At 34.1% G+C, this 21,316-nt stretch overlaps 2 protein-coding genes across 2 annotated transcripts in view; one reads left to right on the forward strand and one right to left on the reverse strand.

Moving 5' to 3' along the window:
* LOC119065701 (killer cell lectin-like receptor subfamily F member 1) overlaps nt 1-21,316 on the forward strand; it is a 71,923-nt gene that overhangs the window by 49,617 nt on the left and 990 nt on the right. The window lies entirely within an intron of this gene.
* LOC119065700 (C-type lectin domain family 2 member A-like) lies at nt 5,089-11,680 on the reverse strand. The gene is made up of 5 exons (XM_037167830.2): nt 11,632-11,680; nt 9,277-9,411; nt 7,629-7,798; nt 5,717-5,820; nt 5,089-5,212 (listed from the first exon to the last, which is right to left on the reverse strand). The coding sequence occupies exons 1-5, from the start codon at nt 11,678-11,680 to the stop codon at nt 5,089-5,091; spliced, it is 582 nt and encodes a 193-aa protein (XP_037023725.1).

A 21,316-nucleotide genomic window follows, 5' to 3' on the forward strand; every position in this document is an offset into this window, starting at 1 on the left:
GTTTGCTCATCATATTTAGACAGGTATTAATTTAACATCATGTCATTAATAACATGCATTTGATAGCAAAACTATGTTTCATATTTAAAAGACTATTGTGCTGAATCTAGTGTGTGAAATACCCGAAGCCTCCTTGAAATACTATAATACAGTACCATGTACCAGGGGAGAATGTGATTTAGTTTGCATTGAAATTAATTTATGGATTAATATTTTTGTTATTATGAGAAATAGCATTTGTACAATGATTAGGTGTTGGTCTAAGATTTGGTATGAGTTCCAGATTAAAGTTAAGTTTGCAGTAGAGTTAGTGAGTACCCTTGAATTTACTGTGTGGTATGAGGTTAAAATCAACAAAACAAATGAGCAAAATAGAACCAGAGACATGAAAATAAAGAACACACTGACAGTGATCAGAGTGGGCGGAGTGGGGTACGGGGCCAAAGAAGGGGAAGAGGCAAGTCAGGAACATGAATAGAAGACTCCTGGGCATGGGCAGCGGGGCAGGGATTGACTGTAGCAGAGCAGGGAACAGCAACAGGGAAAAGAGTGGGGCAACTATAACTGAACAACTATAATAAAATAGGTAGAGAAAAATACAGAATATGGTGTTAACTATAAAAGAAAGGATACTGTGCTAAACATAGTGTGTGAAATGCTGGTAGCTTTTCAAAAATATTATTATAGTGCCATTTACTGGGGCTATGTGGTGGCAAACATAGTTGGCAAATGGCTCTTTTGGACACTATCCATTTCACCTGGCTGGTGTGGCTCAGTGGACAGAGTGCCAGCCTGTGAAGCGAGGGGTCGTTGGTTCCATTCCTAGTCAGGGCACACGCCTGGGTTGCAGGCCAGTTCCCCAGAATAGGGGGTGTGCTAGAGATCACCACACATTAATGTTCCTTCTCTTTTTCCCTTCCTTCCCCTCTAAACATAAATAAACAAAATCTTTAAACTACAAATCATTAAAAAAAATTAAAAAATTTATTCCAAACAAGCACAAACTGAATAAACAGTCTTGAACTCCATTTGCAAGTGAGTGCTTAAGAATCTTAATGCTTAACCTTTTTTAACTTCTTTACTATTTTGCGGGCTCCCTTTCTACCATTATCATTATTTTTCCACCAAATGTCTTCATTAATTCCCCCCAAATAGTTTGATTAATTTCCAAAAAATAAAAACAAACAGTTGTGTTTATTTTAATAGTGAAAATGCATGTTGAATATGGCAGCTCAAGGGTGGTAAGCCTGAGATACATGTTAGGTGTTGCTTTGGTCCAAAGCAAAAGCAGAACTCCAAAAAGATAAATGAATCAATACATAAACCATTAATGGTAAATTGTTTATAAACATTGAATTATCAACCTGGGAATATATGTCCATAGATATCATATATCAGTTGATTTGCATTCTCACTTCTAAGTAAGCATCTCTTAAGTCAAATGAATTATCATATACTTAGTCTCACAAAATAATAATATTATATTCATGAATATCTTTTTTCTGCATTTATACTCAACGTTTAAAACATTTTAGCTTTTCTACTAATCACTGCAAAAAATAACATGTTACTTTCATATTTCATTTATGCTTAATAATATATATCCATATATATCCAATTATTTGTAAACTTAAGGGCATATATATTGTACTTGAGAGTACAACAAAAATTTTATTCAAGTAGAAAAATGTTTTAACTCTTAAAATGATCTTTCTAGAATTTTAGAGATACGCGCTTCTAGGCATAATTATCCATTAACCCCCAAGAGAGGTATATTTGTAATTTTATTTAAAAACAAAACCAAAATATCAATTCATTTTTAAGGTAACAACTTTATTTTAGTATCGGTTAAGAAACTTGAGGAGAACACTTTAAAATTTATGTCATTAAGTATGAAACAGCATTAGGTACGATAAAAGCAGAGTCATACAAAAGATTCTTGGCATTGTTCTATTAATGAGGGTTAACACAATGAAGATACAATTTTTAAAACTATGCCTCGAAAAAGCAAAAAAAACACTAGTACATTTTTCTACTTGAGTTTGGACACTGTTCAGTATTAGAAGTTTTGCAGATCCAGTATTTCAGAATATTGCAGCATCTCTATCTTCTGAAACATGTGCATTACTCTTTTTTAACTTTATTTTGATTGTTGACACTGTGACAGGTGTCCCCCTTCCCCCTCCCCCTTGGCTTACCTCCATCCATCCTCAGTTCCCCTTCCTCTAGTCACCCCCACACTGTTCTCTGTGTCTATGGGTTATACATATATGACCTCTGGCTAATCCCTTCTTATTTAATGCTTCTCTAAATACACATGAGCTGATTTATTTGTCTGATGTTATGCTATTCTTCTGCCTATAGGCACAGATTTAGCTCCATGATCAAACCTAAAAGTTACCTTAATTTAGACCCCACCTATTTTTTTAATTAGGAAAAAAGTATACCTGTCTATGAAGTATTTTTTTTACTTAATCCCTTCACCTTTTTTACCTAGCCCCCCAAACCTCTCCCCTCTGACAGCTGTCAGTCAATGTTCTCTCATAGACAGGCAACAGTGTGGTGATTACCAGAGGGAAAGGGTGTTAGGGCAGGTAGAAGAGAGCAAAGGGGAGATAAATGGTGATGGAAGGAGACTTGACTTTGGATGGTGAGCACAATACAATATATAAGTGATCTATTATGTAACTGTACACCTGAAGCCTATTACTTTTATTAACCAATGTAACCCCAATAAATTCAATAAAAATGCAAAAAAGGTTTTATGTGAACTACAAAGAAGAAAGTTTATAGATCTTTGCCACTTTGCATGCATCTATTTCACATATCCCCCCCAGACTTGCCCTTCAGTTCCAAAACTGCATAATCTGCTTCCTACTAAGCTTTTCCACCTGGACTTCTACAGACTTCTGAAGCTCAATAATTTAAAAATATCCTTTTGTTTCCATATCAGTTAACAGCACCCCTATTCACTTGATTGATTTACAGGGAAACCTGGGATTTATTCTTAACATCTATTTCTCCTCCATCCCTCTCATCATGTATTTTTCTAAGACTACAACCTTTGAAACAGTCTCTGAATCCATTTATTCCTTTGTATTCTCCCTGCTACCATTTCTGGGCACTGCTCTTATCACCTTTTCTTGCAGCGATTGGACAAATTTTTAAGTTTGTTTTTTGTCCATCAGATAGATTTTATATTGCCCTGAGAGTTATTCTGAATTATATATCTGAAGACATCACTACCTTATATATAAGTATTCAATAACTTTAGAGAAATAACCTAAAGCATCAAGGCTTAACTTCCCTTAGCATGGAGTCTAATTTCTGCAGAATCTGACTCCCTCCCTCCCCCTAATCCAGCTCTTATTCTTTCCCATCATATATCTGTCCTTCTAGTGCTTCCCGACTATTGCAGTTTGTCATTTGTGTAACACTTGGTATCCTCACATGTTTTTCACTCTACTAGCACTGTTCTTCCTGATAATTTTCTCTCTGGAAAAGCTTCAGTTAAAAGATATTTTCCTGTAAAAATTTTGCTGGGCACCTCTTTCTCAAGTTTTGGATGCTTTCTCCATGTGTTGTCATTGAACCTTTTCACATATCATACACACATTTGTTTTTATACTTCTACTTTGCTTGGTAATTACATGTTGAAGATTTATCTATTCAGTCTCTGATTTTCTAAACTAACTGTAGATCTAATGCTCAGTTCCTTGTCACCCTTTTTTATATTCCAGCTTTTGATAAATACATTTTACTTACTCCTGATACAGGAGAACAATGGAGTAATAATACCATACAGTTTGATAAAAGAAAGACCTTAAGAACAAAGTCAAAATACAGACCTTAAGAACAAACTCCTGAGTTTTCTAAAGATCCATGCAGTGGTTGGTTTTAATTAGAAAGGAAATTTCCTCATTAAGTCTTTTACTGTCTTGGCACTTACTGGACTGTGGACAGTTATTTCTCCTATTCATGTTGAGACTAAAATAATCAAATGACTATTTGTAAAGAATGAGGGAAAAAGGCAAGTCAGGGAAGAAAAGAGTTAAAACGAGGATGAGTAGAGAGGGTGAAAAGGTGGAAAACTTATTATGGTCTAGAATAAAAGATGTAACAATGAGAGTTTACTAAGTTATTTACCTAAATTCTTACTAGTCCCATTCTCTAATTATATATTATCCTGTTAAAACTGTTTATATTTCTATCAATAAGTATACATTAATTATCCATAGATGCAGATCACAGATTCCACAAGAACTTTTAAATAAAGGATTATGTTTCACAAAGAGACCTTGTTAATGTTGAATAAACATAAAAACAATACTCTCTGAAGAAGTATGCGTTCTGATGCAGAACCTGATTTGTTTTCTCAAATGGAGAGAAACTTGAGGAGCCAAATTCAAGCCAGCCCTTCATCCATTTGCCCACCAAAGGATTACTATTTAGATCGTGCCTTGTGCACTAGGTTCTTGGCATTCACAGATAGAACCTTGCTATTTCGAGACTCAATCCTGAAGGTCCCTTACATGATGGTCTGAAAGTGAAATCTCATTATTGCTTTATTTTTTTTTGCTGTGAGGTTGGGTGGGAAAAAGATTCATTTAGCTAGTAAATCAACACCTTTAAACACTATTATTGTATTTGAATTACACTAGATTCATGAATGAATCTCACAAAGCAACACAAATGCTGCATACATAAAAGAAAACCATCCAATGGTTATTGATAACAAAAGAAAGGAGACCACAAAAATATCAGAGTTCTTTTGATAAAGAGTAATTTTAAATGACATTTGTCAGAATCCATATGATTACATCTTAAAATGTCATTTAATTTCTTTCATTCATACATCTAAAATTCAATTCTATAAAATTTGGAAACTTTTAAATATGTTGAGGCATATACTTTTTGAATGCCAAGAATCTAATAAATTTCCAAAAAAAATAATTTAGAGATTTGAAGTGAAACATCAATAGAAATTCTAAACATGAATTTGTCTGTACCTTTACACTAATATAGCACATTTCTTTCAAGAAGGATACAAACTATATTTTATGTAAAATATCGTAGACCTGTGACATCTCAACTCCCTGGGATGCACGTGTCTCGTTTGCTGCAAATCCATTTTCTAACCAAATGGGTACTGGAACTGCTGATCCCAATCTTGTGAAGATAGGCACCTTCTCCAAATCCCATAACTTTAAACCTGAAACAAAACACAAGAGTTAAAAAAGGCTACAGAATGAGTGAGTACTTATTGGAAAAGTTAATAAAAGAAGGTCTTCTGCCGTGTGCTTTTATTCTTCCCCCAATCCTGTATCATTGGAATGTAAAGCAAACTGAATTCATAGACCTTGCCTGGCCTAAAAATGTCACCTATATGATGAAGTGCAGGATTTATTCATGATATCTTTATTATTCAACAGCTCTGGACATCGTTTTTAAAATGTAAAAGGGTGATGAGTATACTCACTTCCCACAGTTGTAAAGGTTCAATAATATGATCATGAAGCGTTGTATTTGGAATATTATGGATATTAAGTAGCTTATGTAATAATTTGTACTACTGCATTTTCTCTGGGTTCATTTTATTCTCTACCATGAAGAAAGCTTCCAGAATGGTGTGTATGGGTTATAACTCAGATCTCTCCACAGTGGGAAAGGCTCAGCTCCCAGCGTTAGGTGTGTAAATTATACACCCAGGACTTACCAGCCATTGTACACAGTTCCATCTATCCACTTCCAGGCCTGTCCTGGTTTTCGGCTCAGTCCAATCCAATATTGAGAATGGTCAGAGTAGCGCTTCAGGAAATCCTTTGATAAAGAATATTTACAGGATAAAGGGAAAATGCCTCGTTCTCTTGGATTTGCTTTCATCTAATTCGTTACATAATCTTTATATAGACACAGACTTCTAGATTTGCTAATAATCTTAGAAGTGACATTATCTTCATCTAGTTCATGCATTTGTTTATGGGTTGTGTGACTTCTTTAACAACTTTGGTAGTAAGTGGCATTGTGCAGCTCTCTCTCTTTTCTTTTTTCTAAATGAATTTTGTATAAGAGGAAAATGATCCCTTTTGTGAAGGCTTGGTCCAATTTGCTGGTAAATCTTTCTAGGCTTGCTTCCTTTTAGGATGGGAGAATTTTAGTTAGGAGCAAAATATTTTGAACAGTTTATTCAAGTTTTGTGTAAGTTCATAATTTATTCTGATACTTTGTTTTCTGACATGATTACCAATAATTTAAGTTTTGTTTTATTTGGCTTAGGTTTGGTCAATGGTTGCTTTTCATATCTTTACCTTTTGCTTTATCTCTGACTTTCATGTATGTGTGTGTGTGTGCAGGCATGTCTACATGCTTTAATCTGTAAGTGGCATTAACTGTACTTTGTTGGTTTTTAAAAACCAATGTGATATATTTATCTTTTAAGGGATAAATTAAAGACATTAACATTTTATCACAATTGCTGTTATATTGAATTTTGTGGTTTCTGACTATCTTTTTCTTCTTTCACTTTTTATGAATTCTTTTGAACTGATACTTTTTCTGTGTCTTTACTTGAACACTAGTTTATTTGAGCATTTTTTTACTTTTTCATGCTTACCATTTTATTTTTAAGAAATATATTAATCTATACATATTCCAATTTTAGGTTTTCTAAGCAATTGCTTAAATAATCATTTAGACATAATTTGTTTCTTCAAAGTTTTAAAAGTTATTGGAATAGAAATTTTTATAGTATTTTATGCTCTTAAATCTCTGCTGTTTGTATCAGGGTGGGTCTATCTTTTCTTTTTATCTGTGATTAGTACTGTCTATCCAGATAAATAGCTTTACCTTTGTATATCCTCATTGAGTATTTTGTTGCGTTCCTCTTTTTATTTATGTTGATTCCAAAAACTATTTCAATAACTATGCTTTTAAATTTATTTTCTTTGCTCTGTTTTCAGATCGATCTAATACTTTTTCATTTTCATGCTTTACTTTCATTTTTATTATTTAATATTCTAATGAATTAATATATGCTTTCATTTATATTTTTCAGTCACCCTAATATACTCACTATACATCTTCATCAGAATGTTCTACAAAATTAAATTTGACTTGGATCAATCCCTTTTCTGTCTATTCTCTATAGAGAAAGTGTTCAATAAATGAGAAATATATCTCCATGCTACTTAAGACCTTTTCTGTCTCTTATCATCTGATGTTCTACCTGGCTGTTATTTCTGGTCCGAGGGCAGTTTGCCTTGCACGCCTTTATATTCCCTCATTTACCTTTTGTGCCCCAAATCTCCCAGATCTTCATAACTGTGCTATTCATTTTGTAATTCTTTCTGGTATTTCTGGCAAATGGCTTGTTGTGGTTCTTTGCTTATATTTTTAAAAAATATAGTCCCACAAAGGCAACTTTCATTTGGTGTAAAATAAGAAGGTGAACAAAAATAGGCAGGTGACCCTGACTGGATGCTTCTTGTGGTCCCAGTTGCTGTGGAAAATAGGATCCCCTCTATGCTGGGTAAGAAGCTCTTTTCTGGACCATTTCCATTTCCAGTACATACTCTATAAACAAACTATAATCTCAAGAAGATAACTGTAGCTCAGGAGTATTGCCTTACCAGTTCTTGTGTGGTGTTGAATACAACAAGAGTTGCTGCATGAGAGACACAGAAGTTCTGGCTTGCTGCCCAGGTTGTTGTATTTTCAGAAAAATAGAAGCACTTTCCTAGGTAACCAATCCAGCCATCCAAGCATGATTTGGGGTCGGGGGAAGATTTACATTTTTCTACTGAAAAATGATTTAATACCACGTTAAGTAGTGAGGAGTGAAAAGCCCTGAACAATAATTAAAACAATTATCCATGTGATGAAATCCACCAGAATTGCTTTGATTCTTTAATCAAAAAGATGTCATTAACACTTTACATTGTTCCCTAAGTGAGAACAGCTTCCAGTTGTTTGTACTTATTTTCTTACTAAGTTGAAAGAAATTCTTGAATGCTGAGGTAGTAGTGTTTGTCACATTTAGGGCTTTGTGACCTTCTCAAGTCACACACTACTTCTAGGTGACCACATTCTCATAACATTAAACAAATATATTTTATATCCATATACAGGCACATAGATACATACATATAAGTGTATATATGTATATATACTGTGTGCAGAGATACAGATGTGTCTATATATGTACACAGTATATATTTGCATATACATTTACATATGTATGCACACATATAATCATGTATATACATCTATTTATATATTTTTTAATGCCTCATAGAATAAAGTTGGTTAATAATATATTCCATATAAAATCTTTATACATATGTGCACATATATGTGTACATGTATACAGAATACTGCTAATTAATTTCTATTACTTTATACATGTATATGTTAAATTCATATTTATAATATATACATTCATGTATGAATTATATACACATCTATATTGTATATACTTATGTATATATTTTCAAACATTTCATTAAAATAATTTTGAGTTCTTCATAGAATATATGTCCATAGTTCACTATCAGATAGGGGAGATGTATTTTGCTGCAATCAAAGTCTAAAAGTAATCTATATTTTGTACCAAAATACGGTTATTAGGATAGCAACAATTTTTGTCTTGTTCAGTTCTTTATAACCCATATGTTTAGCTGTGAATTTTGACTAGGAGTTGGAAATCTATCCCCATCATTTTAAGCTGTGTAACCATAGAGAACCTTGAACTCAATTTTCATTCTTATGAACCTCTCTAGTTGAAGTCTCATTTCTAGACCTCAACTAGAAACAGCTTAGGGAAAAAATACTACCGTTTATATAAAAACAAATGGTTTAGGGCAAGGTCATCCACAACTGGATAACCTTCCATAAACTGTTTGCTATCCATCCACAGTGGCATTAAGACCTTATGACAAACTGTTAACTAAGTCACCAAATGCACTGTTTAGTTCTTTTGCCATTTCTTCAGCATGATATTTTCTTGACGAAGGAAGCAGTTTGGTGATTTACATTTTACCACAAACTCCTTACCTTGTAAAGACCAAATAATACTGGCTATGAAGGAAATTTTATAGACATTGTTATTTTAATTCTCACAATATTTAGTACAGGTAGTATCCTCATGTTATAGATAGGCAATGTACACAGAAGTGTCTGATGACCCTTGATCCTGAGCTAGAGTATAAAAGGTACGCATACAATGAAATATTTTATAGGAGAGTTAATATGAGCATATTTAGGAAATAGAAAACTCACCTGTTAAAAATATGGCCAGTGTAATTATTATAATCACCAGGATGGTGGGGATGATTTTAGAGGTACAAGGCCTCTTTTTATTCCTTCCTAGATTTTCCTGTGACTGTAGAGTACGTCTGGAGGAAGTATCATAACCTGTAGAAAAATAATCAGTTTTTCATTACTGATAAATGACTTTAGATTGTTTTAGGGTTCATCAATATATACAAACAAATCATATTTATTTATATATACTATCCATTATCAATAGGAAATTAAAATATACCATTTACAATGGCATAAAATATTAAATACTCATAGATAAATCTGACAAAAAACATGTAAAACTTTTATATGGAAGATTACAAAACATTGCTGAAAAAATTGCAGACAAAATAGAGATACAGTTTTCATAAATCATAATACATTAAGACACAATATTGCTAAAGCATCAATTCTACTCAAATTAATCTATAGATTTATTACAATCCCAAAGAAAATTCTGAGCATGCTTTTTCTTTTGTAAAAATTGACAAGCTGTTTATAAAATTTATATGGAAATGCAAAGGAACCAGAATGGCAAGCACTGAGTTGGAACACAAACATTACCTTGTTTAAAGACATAAAACCACAGTTGCCAATAGAACATGTATTTGTGTCAAAATAGACAAGAGGTCTAGAACGGACTCACACCAGATTTTGGGCAAAGACACACACAAAAGGCTCATTTTGATAAATGGTTCCAGAGTAATTGGATATCTATGAGCAAAAAATATTTCTGATCCATATCATATCCTACATACAAACATTAAGTCCAATGGGTCATATAAGTGAACATAAAATCTAAAACTATAAACCAAAGATGTCCTCAATCTAATCCAAAAAAGTGTAGTCCATTAAAAAGTAATAAACTGAACTTCCTAAAAAGTAATAACATCTGATATTAAAAAGATAGTGTTAACAAAATAAAAAGACAAACTGGAGACTGGCAGAAAATATTTGTGAACTGAATGTCTGATAGAGGGATTGTGTCCAGAATATATTTGATATTTGATAAATACTACTCAATACTTGATAGGAAAACAATACAATAAAATATCTGAGCAAAAGAGTTGAACAAACACTTCATGAAATAAGAGACATATATGGAAAATTGAGCATAAAAGGATGCTAATCATCATTAGTCATAAAAATGCAAATTAAAACTGAATTTAGAAATCACTATTAGAGTGACTAAAATTAGAATGTCGGACCACATCAAATGTTTGGGATGATATGAAAGAACTATGGAAATCCTATCTGTCGTTGGTAGAAATGTTAACGGTACAACCATTTTGGGAAGCAGTGTAGAAGTTTCTTTAAAAAACTAAATATAACCTATGTACGCAAAGATGTGTACATAAATTTTTATAATAGCTTTATTTGTAATAACCCCAAACTGAAAACTTCCAAATGTTCATTAATGAGTGAATGCATAAACAGGCTGTGGTATAGCTAGATGAAGGAATACTAGTCAGAAAAATAAAAAAGAAATGAACTCTTGATATCTATGAAACATGGACCACTGTTAAAATAATTGTGCTGGCCCTGGTGGAGTGGCCCAATTGGTTGGAGTGTCACTGATCACATACACCACAGATTGTGGGTTCGATCTCTGCTCAGGGCACATACCTAGGTTGTGGGTTCAATCCCTGTCAAGGTGTGCATGACAGGCCATCAATCGATGTCTTTCTCTTTCTGTCTTCCTTCTCTCTCTTTCTCTCTCCCCCACCCCCACTTTATTCTCTTTCCAAAATCAATACACATATCCCCTTGGGTGAGGATTAAAAAATAATAATTATGCTGAATAGTACAAGCTAAACAAAAATGAGTACATGTTGTATGATTCCATGTATGTAACATTTCAGAAAACACAAACCTGTTATAGTGACACAAAGTTGTGGTTGTGTCAAAGAGGACATGCTGAAAGTGGTAATAAGAAAGATTACAACAGTGTGTGGCAAAACATTTGGCATTGATGGTTATGTCCAGCATCTTGAATGTATTTGTGGCTTCATGAATGTGTGTTGTATCAAAGTTTATCAAACTGTATACTTTAAATATATGCATTGTAATATATGTCAATATTATCTACATAAAGCTGTTTAAAAAAGCACAAAAAGCTGTTATCTTTTATTAATACCATGTGGATCTGTTTATAAGATACCTTGGAAAGATAGCTGAAAATAATTTGACACAGGTAGAAAAAATGGAAAGCGTAGAGACACTAGTTCTCCAGGAGGGCAGTGATTCCGAGTGGGCGGCAGGGAATGACCAAAGGTAACTTTGCTTAGATCACAAACCACATCTCCAGCCAGTCGTACCCACGCTCCTTACCTGAGGACTGGGAATCTCCTATGCTTCTCAGCCTTGTGTCATTATCCATGTTTCCTTCAGATTAAAAAAATACAGATTGGTCATTGAGAACACACTGGATTCAAGATCCCTGACCACTACTTGTGTTTAGCTTTAATAGTATAAAGCAATATCTAAAATGAAAATACAACATTAATATGAAAATATGTCAATAGTTCCTTAAAAATCTGATCATTCGATGCCATTCAAAAATCATTCTGTATCACTGTAGTTTGAGGAGTCCCTGGAGGTAGTTAAGACTCTGAAATAATTCTGACTGGATTCAGTGCAAAGAAAGTAAGATTCAGAGGTTTATGAAAGGCAACTGTTTGAGTCTTTACAGCATCACCCTGACCTACCAAAACATTGACCACTATGGGTCCCAATTTAAAAAAATCTGAGCATGAGATGGAAACTTAGACTTCAATAAAATAATATGAATTTGCTTTAAAAATAATAATTAAATAATATGTAATATTTATTGTGTTTTACTGTATGGCAGGCCTGTTTCTGAGCTCTTAAATGTCATGCTTTAATTTAAGCTTACAACATTATCAAATAGGAGCCTACTATTACCATTAATTCACAGATGAGGCAACTTTAAAGCAACAGAGAAGTTAAAGACTTTCTTAAAGTAACACAGCCAATGTGTGGCAGAGCTTAGATACTAACAAGCTCTGTTTATTCAACCACTCTGTTATATTTACAGCTTCTCTCTGTCCAGAACGTTTCCATAAGTATTCTTATGCTAAACTCCTGCTTCCAGATACAGATAGCAGAACTCAAGTCAGACAACAGCAAAAATGTGCTATTTGCACTATTCTAAGATGATTATAATCATGTAATTTCACTTGACAGAGGTGAGGATGAAATAAATATAAGCATGGCAGCCTATATTTTCAAAGTCACCTGGCTGAGAGACAAACAGAAAGTAAAGGGTTGGTAATTTTTTAAAAGCTGGGCTATAAAGTATAAAGTTCTCTTTAGTTATGTATTTTGAAGTTTATAATGTATATTTTTTCACATCTCCAAAACAATTTCAGGAGCCAAGCAGATTGTGTGTTTGTGTGTGTGTGTGTGTGTGTGTGAGAGAGAGAGAGAGAGAGAGAGAGAGAGAGAGAGAGAGAGAGACAGAGAGAGAGAGAGAAAGATTGGGAAAACTTGTGGATGGATTTTTCTCCAATATGCTATTTTAAAATCATAAATTTTGCCACCAGTTAGCCATGGCCACATTAATGCTGATTACAAACCATACCCCAAACTCAGGTTCACTTACTCGTCTGTGGTGTGTTAGCTGAGTGTTGTCTGATAGAAGTTGGCAACCATATGGCTGTTTCAAGCTGCAGTCCGTCTGTGCTTGCTATTTGGAGATCCAGGTTGAAGAGGCAGCTCTTCCAGAAGCTCTTCTCAGGGAGATATCAGAAGTGTGGGGCAGTGAGCCCAGCTACTCAGCATATCTCAAGTCAAAGTTAACCACGTTGGCTGAAGCTCACTTTCTGGCTGACAGTCGGGGGAAGTACACTTTATGTCTGGTGAGAGGAACCTTTTACGTCACAAGACAAAGGCTTTGATACACACTTGAAATCTGTAAAATTTTATTAAACAATGTTACCTCAACAAATTAAATTAAAAAAATTTTAAAAAGAGGAATGAATTGTCAATAACTTACAAACCATAACTTGCTGGCTGAAGCATTTCTTGAGCCCTTCTGGTCAAATGTCACCATTGATCTGCTTTTTTGTTTTTTAATTAATCTCTTAGATATTTTTGCATTATTTTGATTTTAAATTAAGCAGTTTACTTAAGAGTGCTGTTTTCAGCCTTTTCCCATTTTCTCTGATAGGCAACATAGCATCTTCCATTTAAATAAGGTTAATTACTTTTCAAAATGAGTTCCGTATAAACTTTTCCTATTTCTCATGTGTATTATCTCTTTTCTTCACTTTTGGTACATTTATATGCCCACTTTATGTTAGTCCTGTCATGTTTTTCAAAAGGAAATGCTACGGAGTAGAACAAACTACCTTGGGAGGAATAAACTTGTATAACACTACAACGAATACATACAAGTAGTTGGAGCCATAATATTGGAGGCAAAAGTCTTGTTTCAACCACTGTACTTTATAAATGAGGAAAATAAATTAAGTATAAATTAGTTAATTATTCAATTTTACTCAGCTGATTAGTGTCGGGTTCTGATTCTGCATTTGCCAATTTATTTTCTTTACATGTATGTCTAACTTTGTAGATAAATGTGATTGAGATTTGAAAGTTTGTTCTCAACTTATAAAATGTTCAAATCAGAAACTGGGGACTCATTTGATGTTTAAATTTTTACCCACAAATAACATTGATCAGAATTATGCATAAATATCTCTTTAATTTGTCTCCTATTGTCTCATCATCATAATTTTACTAAATATTTTAATGCCTTATTTCTTCTAAATCAGACATTTTATGTTAGTTTCTGAAATAATTACTGCACCTCTAGTCCAATCTCTATCTTCTTTTCAGCCCAACTTTCACATTACTGGAAGAATTGTTTCTTTCTAGAATGCAAATCTATTCATAAGCTTCATGGCTTAATTTTTTCAATTCTATTACCTCCAAATCAAAGTTAAGCTCCTGAGAATGACCCCTGGCAATTCAAATGTTGAATTACATTATCCTGTTTGCCTCTCTTCCTCTTTTTCCCTACTGGATTTTGCATAATTTTTCAAATATTCACACTCTCTCACTCTTCCATGCCTTGGCACATGCTGGTAATTCTACCCGAGGCACCCTCCTCTGATTGCCTACCCAGCTCAAGAGTTGCCTCCAGTGAAAACAGACTTACAAACAAACAAACAAAAATAACCATCTCTCTTAAGTCTTCACCTTCCCCAACATACTACCAATTCAGGCTCTGTATTACAGAATTTACCATTTTAAATGATAATTGTTCATATCTTTCTCCTTTAAGGTACTAGAAGCTTCAAGATGGAAAGAAATCTGTGTATTCACCTTTGTATTGCCACATAGTGATTAAACCAAAGTAGAATGCTAAACCTAGTGTTTGATGAATCAGTAAATTAATGTCCTCAGTCCTTTTGACACAGTTTCTGGTTCAGCCTCATTGGACCCATCCATGCTTTCTAAAACCAAATCTCTTTTAATTACAAAATGTGAATTTGTGCCTTATCAGATGTATCATTGTGGAATGTGTTTTTCCATTTGTTGTCTTTTCATTTTGTTGATGGGTTTCTTAGCTGTACAAAAGTTTATCAGTTTTGTGTAGTGTCATTTATTTTTCTTTTATTTTCCTTTCCCAAGTAAATCTATCAGAAAAAAGATTACTATAAGAAATGTCTGAGATTTTTACCGCCTATTTTTTCTTCTAGGATTTTTATAGTTTTGTGTCTAAAATTTAAGTTTTTAACCATTTTGAGTTTATTCCTGTGTATAGTGCAAGTAGGTGGTCTAGTATCATTAGTTTTTGCATGTATCTGTCCAGTTTTCACAACACCATTCATTGAATAGGCTTTCTTTAACCCACTCTATGTTCTTGCTTTTTTTTGTCAAATATTAATTGAACATAAATTTGTAAGTTTATTTCTGGGTTCTCTATATTGTTCCATTAATCTCTATGTCTGTTTTTATATCACTACAATGCTGTATATTTTCCTACCTTGTCCTCCAGCTCATTGATTCAATCCTCTGCTATGCTGTTTTGATTACTCTGGTCTTGTAGTATAGTTTCATTTCAGGTAGCATGATTCCTGCAGCTTTTTTCTTCTTTTTCAAGGTTGCTGAGGCTATTCTGGGTCTTTTGTGATTCCACATAAGAATCACAAAATTCTTATGAATTTTGTAATATTTGTTCTAGTTTTATGAAATAGGGCATTAGTATCTTGAAAAAAATTGCATTGCATCTATATACTGCTTTGGATAGTATGGACATTTTAGTAACATTAATTCTTCTATTCATGAACACAGTAAATACCTTCACTGACTTGTATCTTCTATTATTTTATTCTTCATTCTTATAATTTTCACAGTACAGATGTATTACATGCTTGGTTAAATTTATTCCCTGGTATTTTATTTTTTATGCAATTGTAAATGGAATTGTTTATGTAATTTCTTTTTCTGATAGTTCATTATTGTTGTATATAAATAAATCTGATGTCTGGATATTTATTTTGTATTTTGCTACTTTACTGAATTAATTTATTAGTTCTAGTAGTTTTTTTTTAATGGAATCGTTAGGGTTCTCAATATACAGTATTTTGTCACCTGCAGATAATGTCTATTTTACTTCTTCCTTTCCAATTCAGATGCCTTTAATTTCTTCTTTTTGTATGATTGTCGTGGCTAGGACTTTCAGTGCTATCATGAAGAATATTGGTAAATGAGGACATTCCTGTTTTGTTCTCAATCTTAAAGGGAACACTCATAGTTTTTGCTCAATGAGTATAATGTCAGCTATTAGTTTGTCATACATGGCCTTTATTATGTTGAGGTATGTTCCCTTTATTCTTACTTTGCTGAGAGTTTTGATCATAAATGAATGATGGATTTTATGAAATGAATTTTCTGCATTTATTGATATAATCATCTGTGTTTTACCCTTCACTTTGTTTATGTGATGCATCACATTTATTAATTTGCAAAGATTGTATCAACCTTGCATTCACAAAAAAAACCCACTTGGTCATGGTGTTTGTTCTTTTTAATGTATTGTTGTTATCTGCTTAGCTAGTGTTTTGTTGAGGATTTTAGCATCTATGTTCATCAGGGATATTGGCCTATAATTTTCTTTTTTTTCCTGTAGTGTCTTTGTCTGGTTTTGAAATTAGGATAATGCTGGTGTCATAACATGAGCTTGAGAGCCTTCCCTCCTCTTGAATTTTTTGACATAGTTTGAGAAAAACAGGTGTTAGGTCTTGAAATGTTTGGTAAAATTTGCCTGTGAAGCGATCAGGTCCAGGACTTTTGTATGTTGGGAATTTTTTGATTATTGCTTCAACTTCACTAGGTGTAATCTGTCTATTCAAATTATCTGATGCTTCTTGATTCAGTTTTGGAAGAATGTATGTTTCTAGGAATTTATTCATTTTGTCCTGGTTGTGCAATTTATTGGCAAATAGTTGTTCATAATATTTTTTAATAATCCTTTGTAATAATTGGTGTCAGTTTTTCCTCTCTTTCATTTCTGATTTTACTTATTTGGGTCCTCTCTCTTTTTTTCTTGATGAGTCTGATTAAAGATTTGTCAATTTTGTTTATCTTTTCAAAGAACCAACTCTTGGATTCCTTGATCTTCTGTATCATTTCTTTTAGACTGTATTTTATTTCTTCTCTGATCTTTATTATTTCCTTCTTTCTCCTAACTGGGCTTTGTTTTTTGTTCCTTTTCAGGTTCCTTTAAGTGTAAAGTTAGATCATTTATTTGAGCATTTTCTTTTTTTTTTTTTCAGATAAGTTTGTAAATCCCATGAATTTCTCTCATAGGACTGCTTTGGCTGTACCTCGTAAATTTAGGGTTGTTGTGTCCTTTTCATTTGTTTCAAGAAATATTTTGATTTCTTCCTTGATTCTCATTGTTAAATCACTCATTGCTTAGTAATATGCTATTTAGCTTCCTTCTCTTTGTGTGATTTTCTTTTTTCCCTTGTGATTGATTTTAACTTTCATACAATTATGATCAGAAAAGATGCTTAGTATGATTTCAATCTTCTTAAATGTATTGAGATTTCTTTAGTGGCATAATATGTGGTCTATCCTAGAAAATGTTCCATGTGCAGTTGAAAAGAATGTACAACCTGCTGCTGTGGGATGAAATGCTCTGAAGATAGTAATAAATCCATCTGATCTAGTATGTCACTTAAGGCCACTGTTTCCTTGTTGATTTTCTGTATGGGAGACTTATCCATTGATGTCAATGGAGTGTTAAAATCCCCTACTAAGATGGTGTTACTTTCAATCTCTGTTCTTGTCCATCAAAGTTTGCTTTACAAATTTAGATACTCTGTGTTGGGTGCATAAATGTTGGCAAAGGTTATGTATTCTTCTTTGATTGCTCCCTTTATCATTAGGTAGTGTTCTTTGTCTCTTATTATAGCCTTTATTTTAAAGTTAATTTTGTTAGCTATAAATATTGCTACCCCAGCTTTTAAATATTTTATTTGCATAAAATATCTTTTTTCCATCCCTTTTAGTCCTTGTGTATCTTTCACTTTGGGGTGCGTCTTTTGTAGACAGCATATATATGAGCCTTATTTTTTATCCATTCAGCTACCCAATGTCTTTGATTGAAGCAGTTAAGCCTTTTACATTTAAAGTGATTATTGATTGGTATGTATTTATTGCCATTTTATTTATTTTTAAAGATATTTTATTTATTTGCTTTTAGAGAGGGGAAGGGAGAAAGAGAGGGAGAGAAACATCAATGGGCGGTTGCCTCTTGGGGCCCCCTTACTGGGGACCCAGGCTTGTGCCCTGACTGGGAATTGAACAGGCAACTTATCGGTTCATAGGCTGGCACTCAATCCACTGAGCCACAGCAGCCAGGCCAATTTTCATCTTTTAACTATCTTCCTCTTCTACTTATCCCCCTCCTCCTTCTCCTGCTTGTTCTCCAATACCGTCTCCTTCTCTTCTTCAGGGAGGCTCTTTAATATTTCTTGTAATGCCTGTTTGTTGGTAACAAACTGCTTTAGCTTTTTCTTGTCTGGGAGCTCTATTTCTCCTTTCATTTTAAATGGTGGACTTGCTGGATAAAGTAGTCTCGCTTGTAGGTCTTGGTTTTTGTCACATCAGTCCTTTTTGGCTGAAATGTTTCTGTTGAGAAATCAGCTAACAGTTTTAGGGAAGCTCCCTCGAAAGCAACTGTCTTTTTTGTAGCTTTTATGATTCTCTCTTTGTCTTTAACATTTGCCATTTTAATTATGATGTGTCTTCATGTGGTCCTCTTTGTGTTCATTTTGTTTGGGACTGTCCATGCTTCCTGGACTTGTGTGTCTTTTGTCCTTCATCAGATCAGAAAAGTTTTCAGTCACTATTTGTTCAAATAGGTTCTCAATCCTCTGATGTCTCTTCTTCTCATACCCCTATGACGGTGGTGTTGTTATGCTTCATGTTTTCCCTAAGGTCCCTTAAACTATCCTCATTTTTTAAAAATTCTTTTCTCTTTTTGCTCCTCTGATTTGGTGTTTTTTTCTCTCTTGTCTTCCAAGTTACTGGTTCAATTCTTTGCTTCATCCCGCCTACTCTTTACTCTTTTCAATGTGTTCTTCATTTCAGGTATTGTATTTTTCATTTTTTTACTGGTCCTTTTCTTGTGGTTTCTATGTCCCTTTTTTGTGCTGTTGAGTATCTGTATAACCATTATTTGAACTCTGTAACTGATAAATTTCTTGCTTCCATATCATTTAGCTCTTTTTTAGGAGATTGCTCCTGTTCTTTCATTTGGGGTCTGTTTCTCTATTTCCCCATTTTGGCTGCCTCTTTGTATTTGTTGCTGTGAATTAGACAGATTTTCTATGACTCCCAGTCTTCATGGTCTTAATGTAGTAGGTGTCTGGTGGGGTCCAACTGTGCTGTGCCCTTAATCACCTGAGGTGGGTGCACCACAAATCTCTCTTGTGTGGCTTATGTGGTCTTTTTTTGTTGAAATTGAGTTTTTTCTTATTTTTATTTTTGAAAGAGGGAGGAAGAGAAAGAGAGATAGAGAGGGAGAGAGAGACAGACAGATGGTCAAACAGAGAAGAAATATAGATTAGTTGTTCCATTTATTTCTGCATCAATTAGTTGATTCGTGTATGTGCCCTGATTGGGGATCAAACCCACAAACTCGATGTATCAGGAGGATGCTCTGAATAACTGAGCTACTTAGCCAGGGCATGATTAATTCTTGATTGCTACTGCTCTGTTCAGGGCTGTGATTGGACTTCAGGCTGGCTGACTCTGAGGCTCAACCCCAAGCATAGTGAGAAAACTGCTGTGCAGGTGCTCGCTACTTGAAGCAGAATTCACCTCAGCAGTGTTGATACCTTTTGAGGCTTCTCTTTTGATACGCTGTTTTTTGAGGCTTATTGCACTCTGCTGTGATGTCTGAAGCTGGCTACTGAGTGTATTTGTTCTGGGTCTCTTGAGAGATACTCTGGTCCAGACCAGTATCAGTCACTGTTTGTAACTAATCCTGGACAAACTGTTTGGATGTACAAGAGATCCACAGTTTTGTGGTTATCTTTATTAGGTCTGGGTGCTGTCAAGGAAAGACCAAGCTGTGTGCTAACACTGGTTTTTACCAGCATCAGCCTCAGGGACAAGTCAGCAAAAATCCCAAGGTTCCCTCAAGGTCTAACTCCTTCTGCTTCTGCTTGCCAGCTGTGTGTTAGGCCCAGTCTCTGAAAGAGCCTTTGGTGATACTCGCGTTGCATAAGCTATGATCAATGAGTCACCAGGTGAGAGTGAGTGGTTATCTTCCGAGGGGGAGTTACTTGCCAGGCTTCCTCTTAAAGTTAACTACAGGGTATACTAGCTATTGAAGATGAGTAGTGTGTAATAAAATATGGAAGGAGCAATTTTTTTCATTTCAATGACTTTATGTTTTTATATCTTTAGAATAAGCAATGATTTTGCTCCTTTTGCCCAACCATTGCTACTTGTGATTTTCTTTTTGTTCATGGGAAAACAACCAATGCAATTAATTTTCATACTTTTAATTTATGAGATTAGTTTGTTAATTCTACATGGGATTTAAATTCATAAGTACTGAATACAGAAATTCTAGTCAACACCAGAAGTTTTTTGAGACCATTCAATTTACTACTATTCTAGGTACTGTGATTTTTTTTTTTTTAAGAGGGAAAAGGTACTAAATTGAAGTACACATTCCAAATAAGTTCTTGAACTTCAAGGGATTCATTCACCATATACAATAGTTTGGTAGAATGTGTGTATGTGTTTAGTTTTCTGAGTTGTCCCTTTCACCAGACCTTTGGAGAGTCCATTCAGGTAAGAGATCTTTATCAGCTGGTACCCTGAGGTCCTAGACTTATCCTGATCAGTGATCCCTTCATACCTTTCTTTTAAAATGTATATCTCTGTTTTTACCCTCTTTAGTGTCTTACTAAACTCCTTTACTTCATTTTGTTTGTTCCCATAGAAATACATTCCTTCAAATAGTTATACCTGGAGAGAGATAAATGTGGGGTAATTTCTAGGGTTTTGACTTGGATGACTGGAGAAATATGGTATGGTGGGTATTTATTTCTCATTATTTCAGATGTGCAGCAACTGGACCACTTCCCTTTGCTTAGGCAGATCTTCACCACACGAGTCCAGATGGAAGGATAAAGAAAACTTGTCACCCCCCCAGCCTCCCTTGGAACTGAGGATACTGAGGGGCACGTCTGGGTCATTTGGCTGTGCCCAACTCAAATCACCAGTAGGGAGCTCCCTATACACTTTCCTATTAAAGCTCCTCTGAACATCTAGGTGGAGTTGTCTAGTAGCCATTTAAGTACAAGATTCCAACTTTTAGGGAAGAGATATAAATTAAAACTAAGGGCTTGAGATTGTCAGCATGTATGAGTCAATAAAAGCTTTGTATATAGAAGAAACTACCTACATATAGAATATGACAGGAATATATGCCAAGTCAGAATAAAACATTCAAATA

This window comes from Artibeus jamaicensis, unplaced genomic scaffold (assembly GCF_021234435.1).
Source record: "Artibeus jamaicensis isolate MK-2021 breed Jamaican fruit bat unplaced genomic scaffold, CSHL_Jam_final contig_233, whole genome shotgun sequence".
NCBI lineage: Eukaryota > Metazoa > Chordata > Mammalia > Chiroptera > Phyllostomidae > Artibeus > Artibeus jamaicensis.

What these genes read in the sequence shown, in the direction of transcription:
- LOC119065700 (XM_037167830.2), bottom strand. Translation starts at nt 11,680, where the DNA reads ATGGATAATGACACAAGGCTGAGAAGCATAGGAGATTCCCAGTCCTCA. An exon ending in ACTGGCCATATTTTTAACAG is followed by an intron (nt 7,799 to 9,276) that starts GTGAGTTTTCTA and finishes ATCATTTTTCAG; the next exon opens with TAGAAAAATGTAAATCTTCC. An exon ending in TCAACACCACACAAGAACTG is followed by an intron (nt 5,821 to 7,628) that starts GTAAGGCAATAC and finishes TCTTTATCAAAG; the next exon opens with GATTTCCTGAAGCGCTACTC.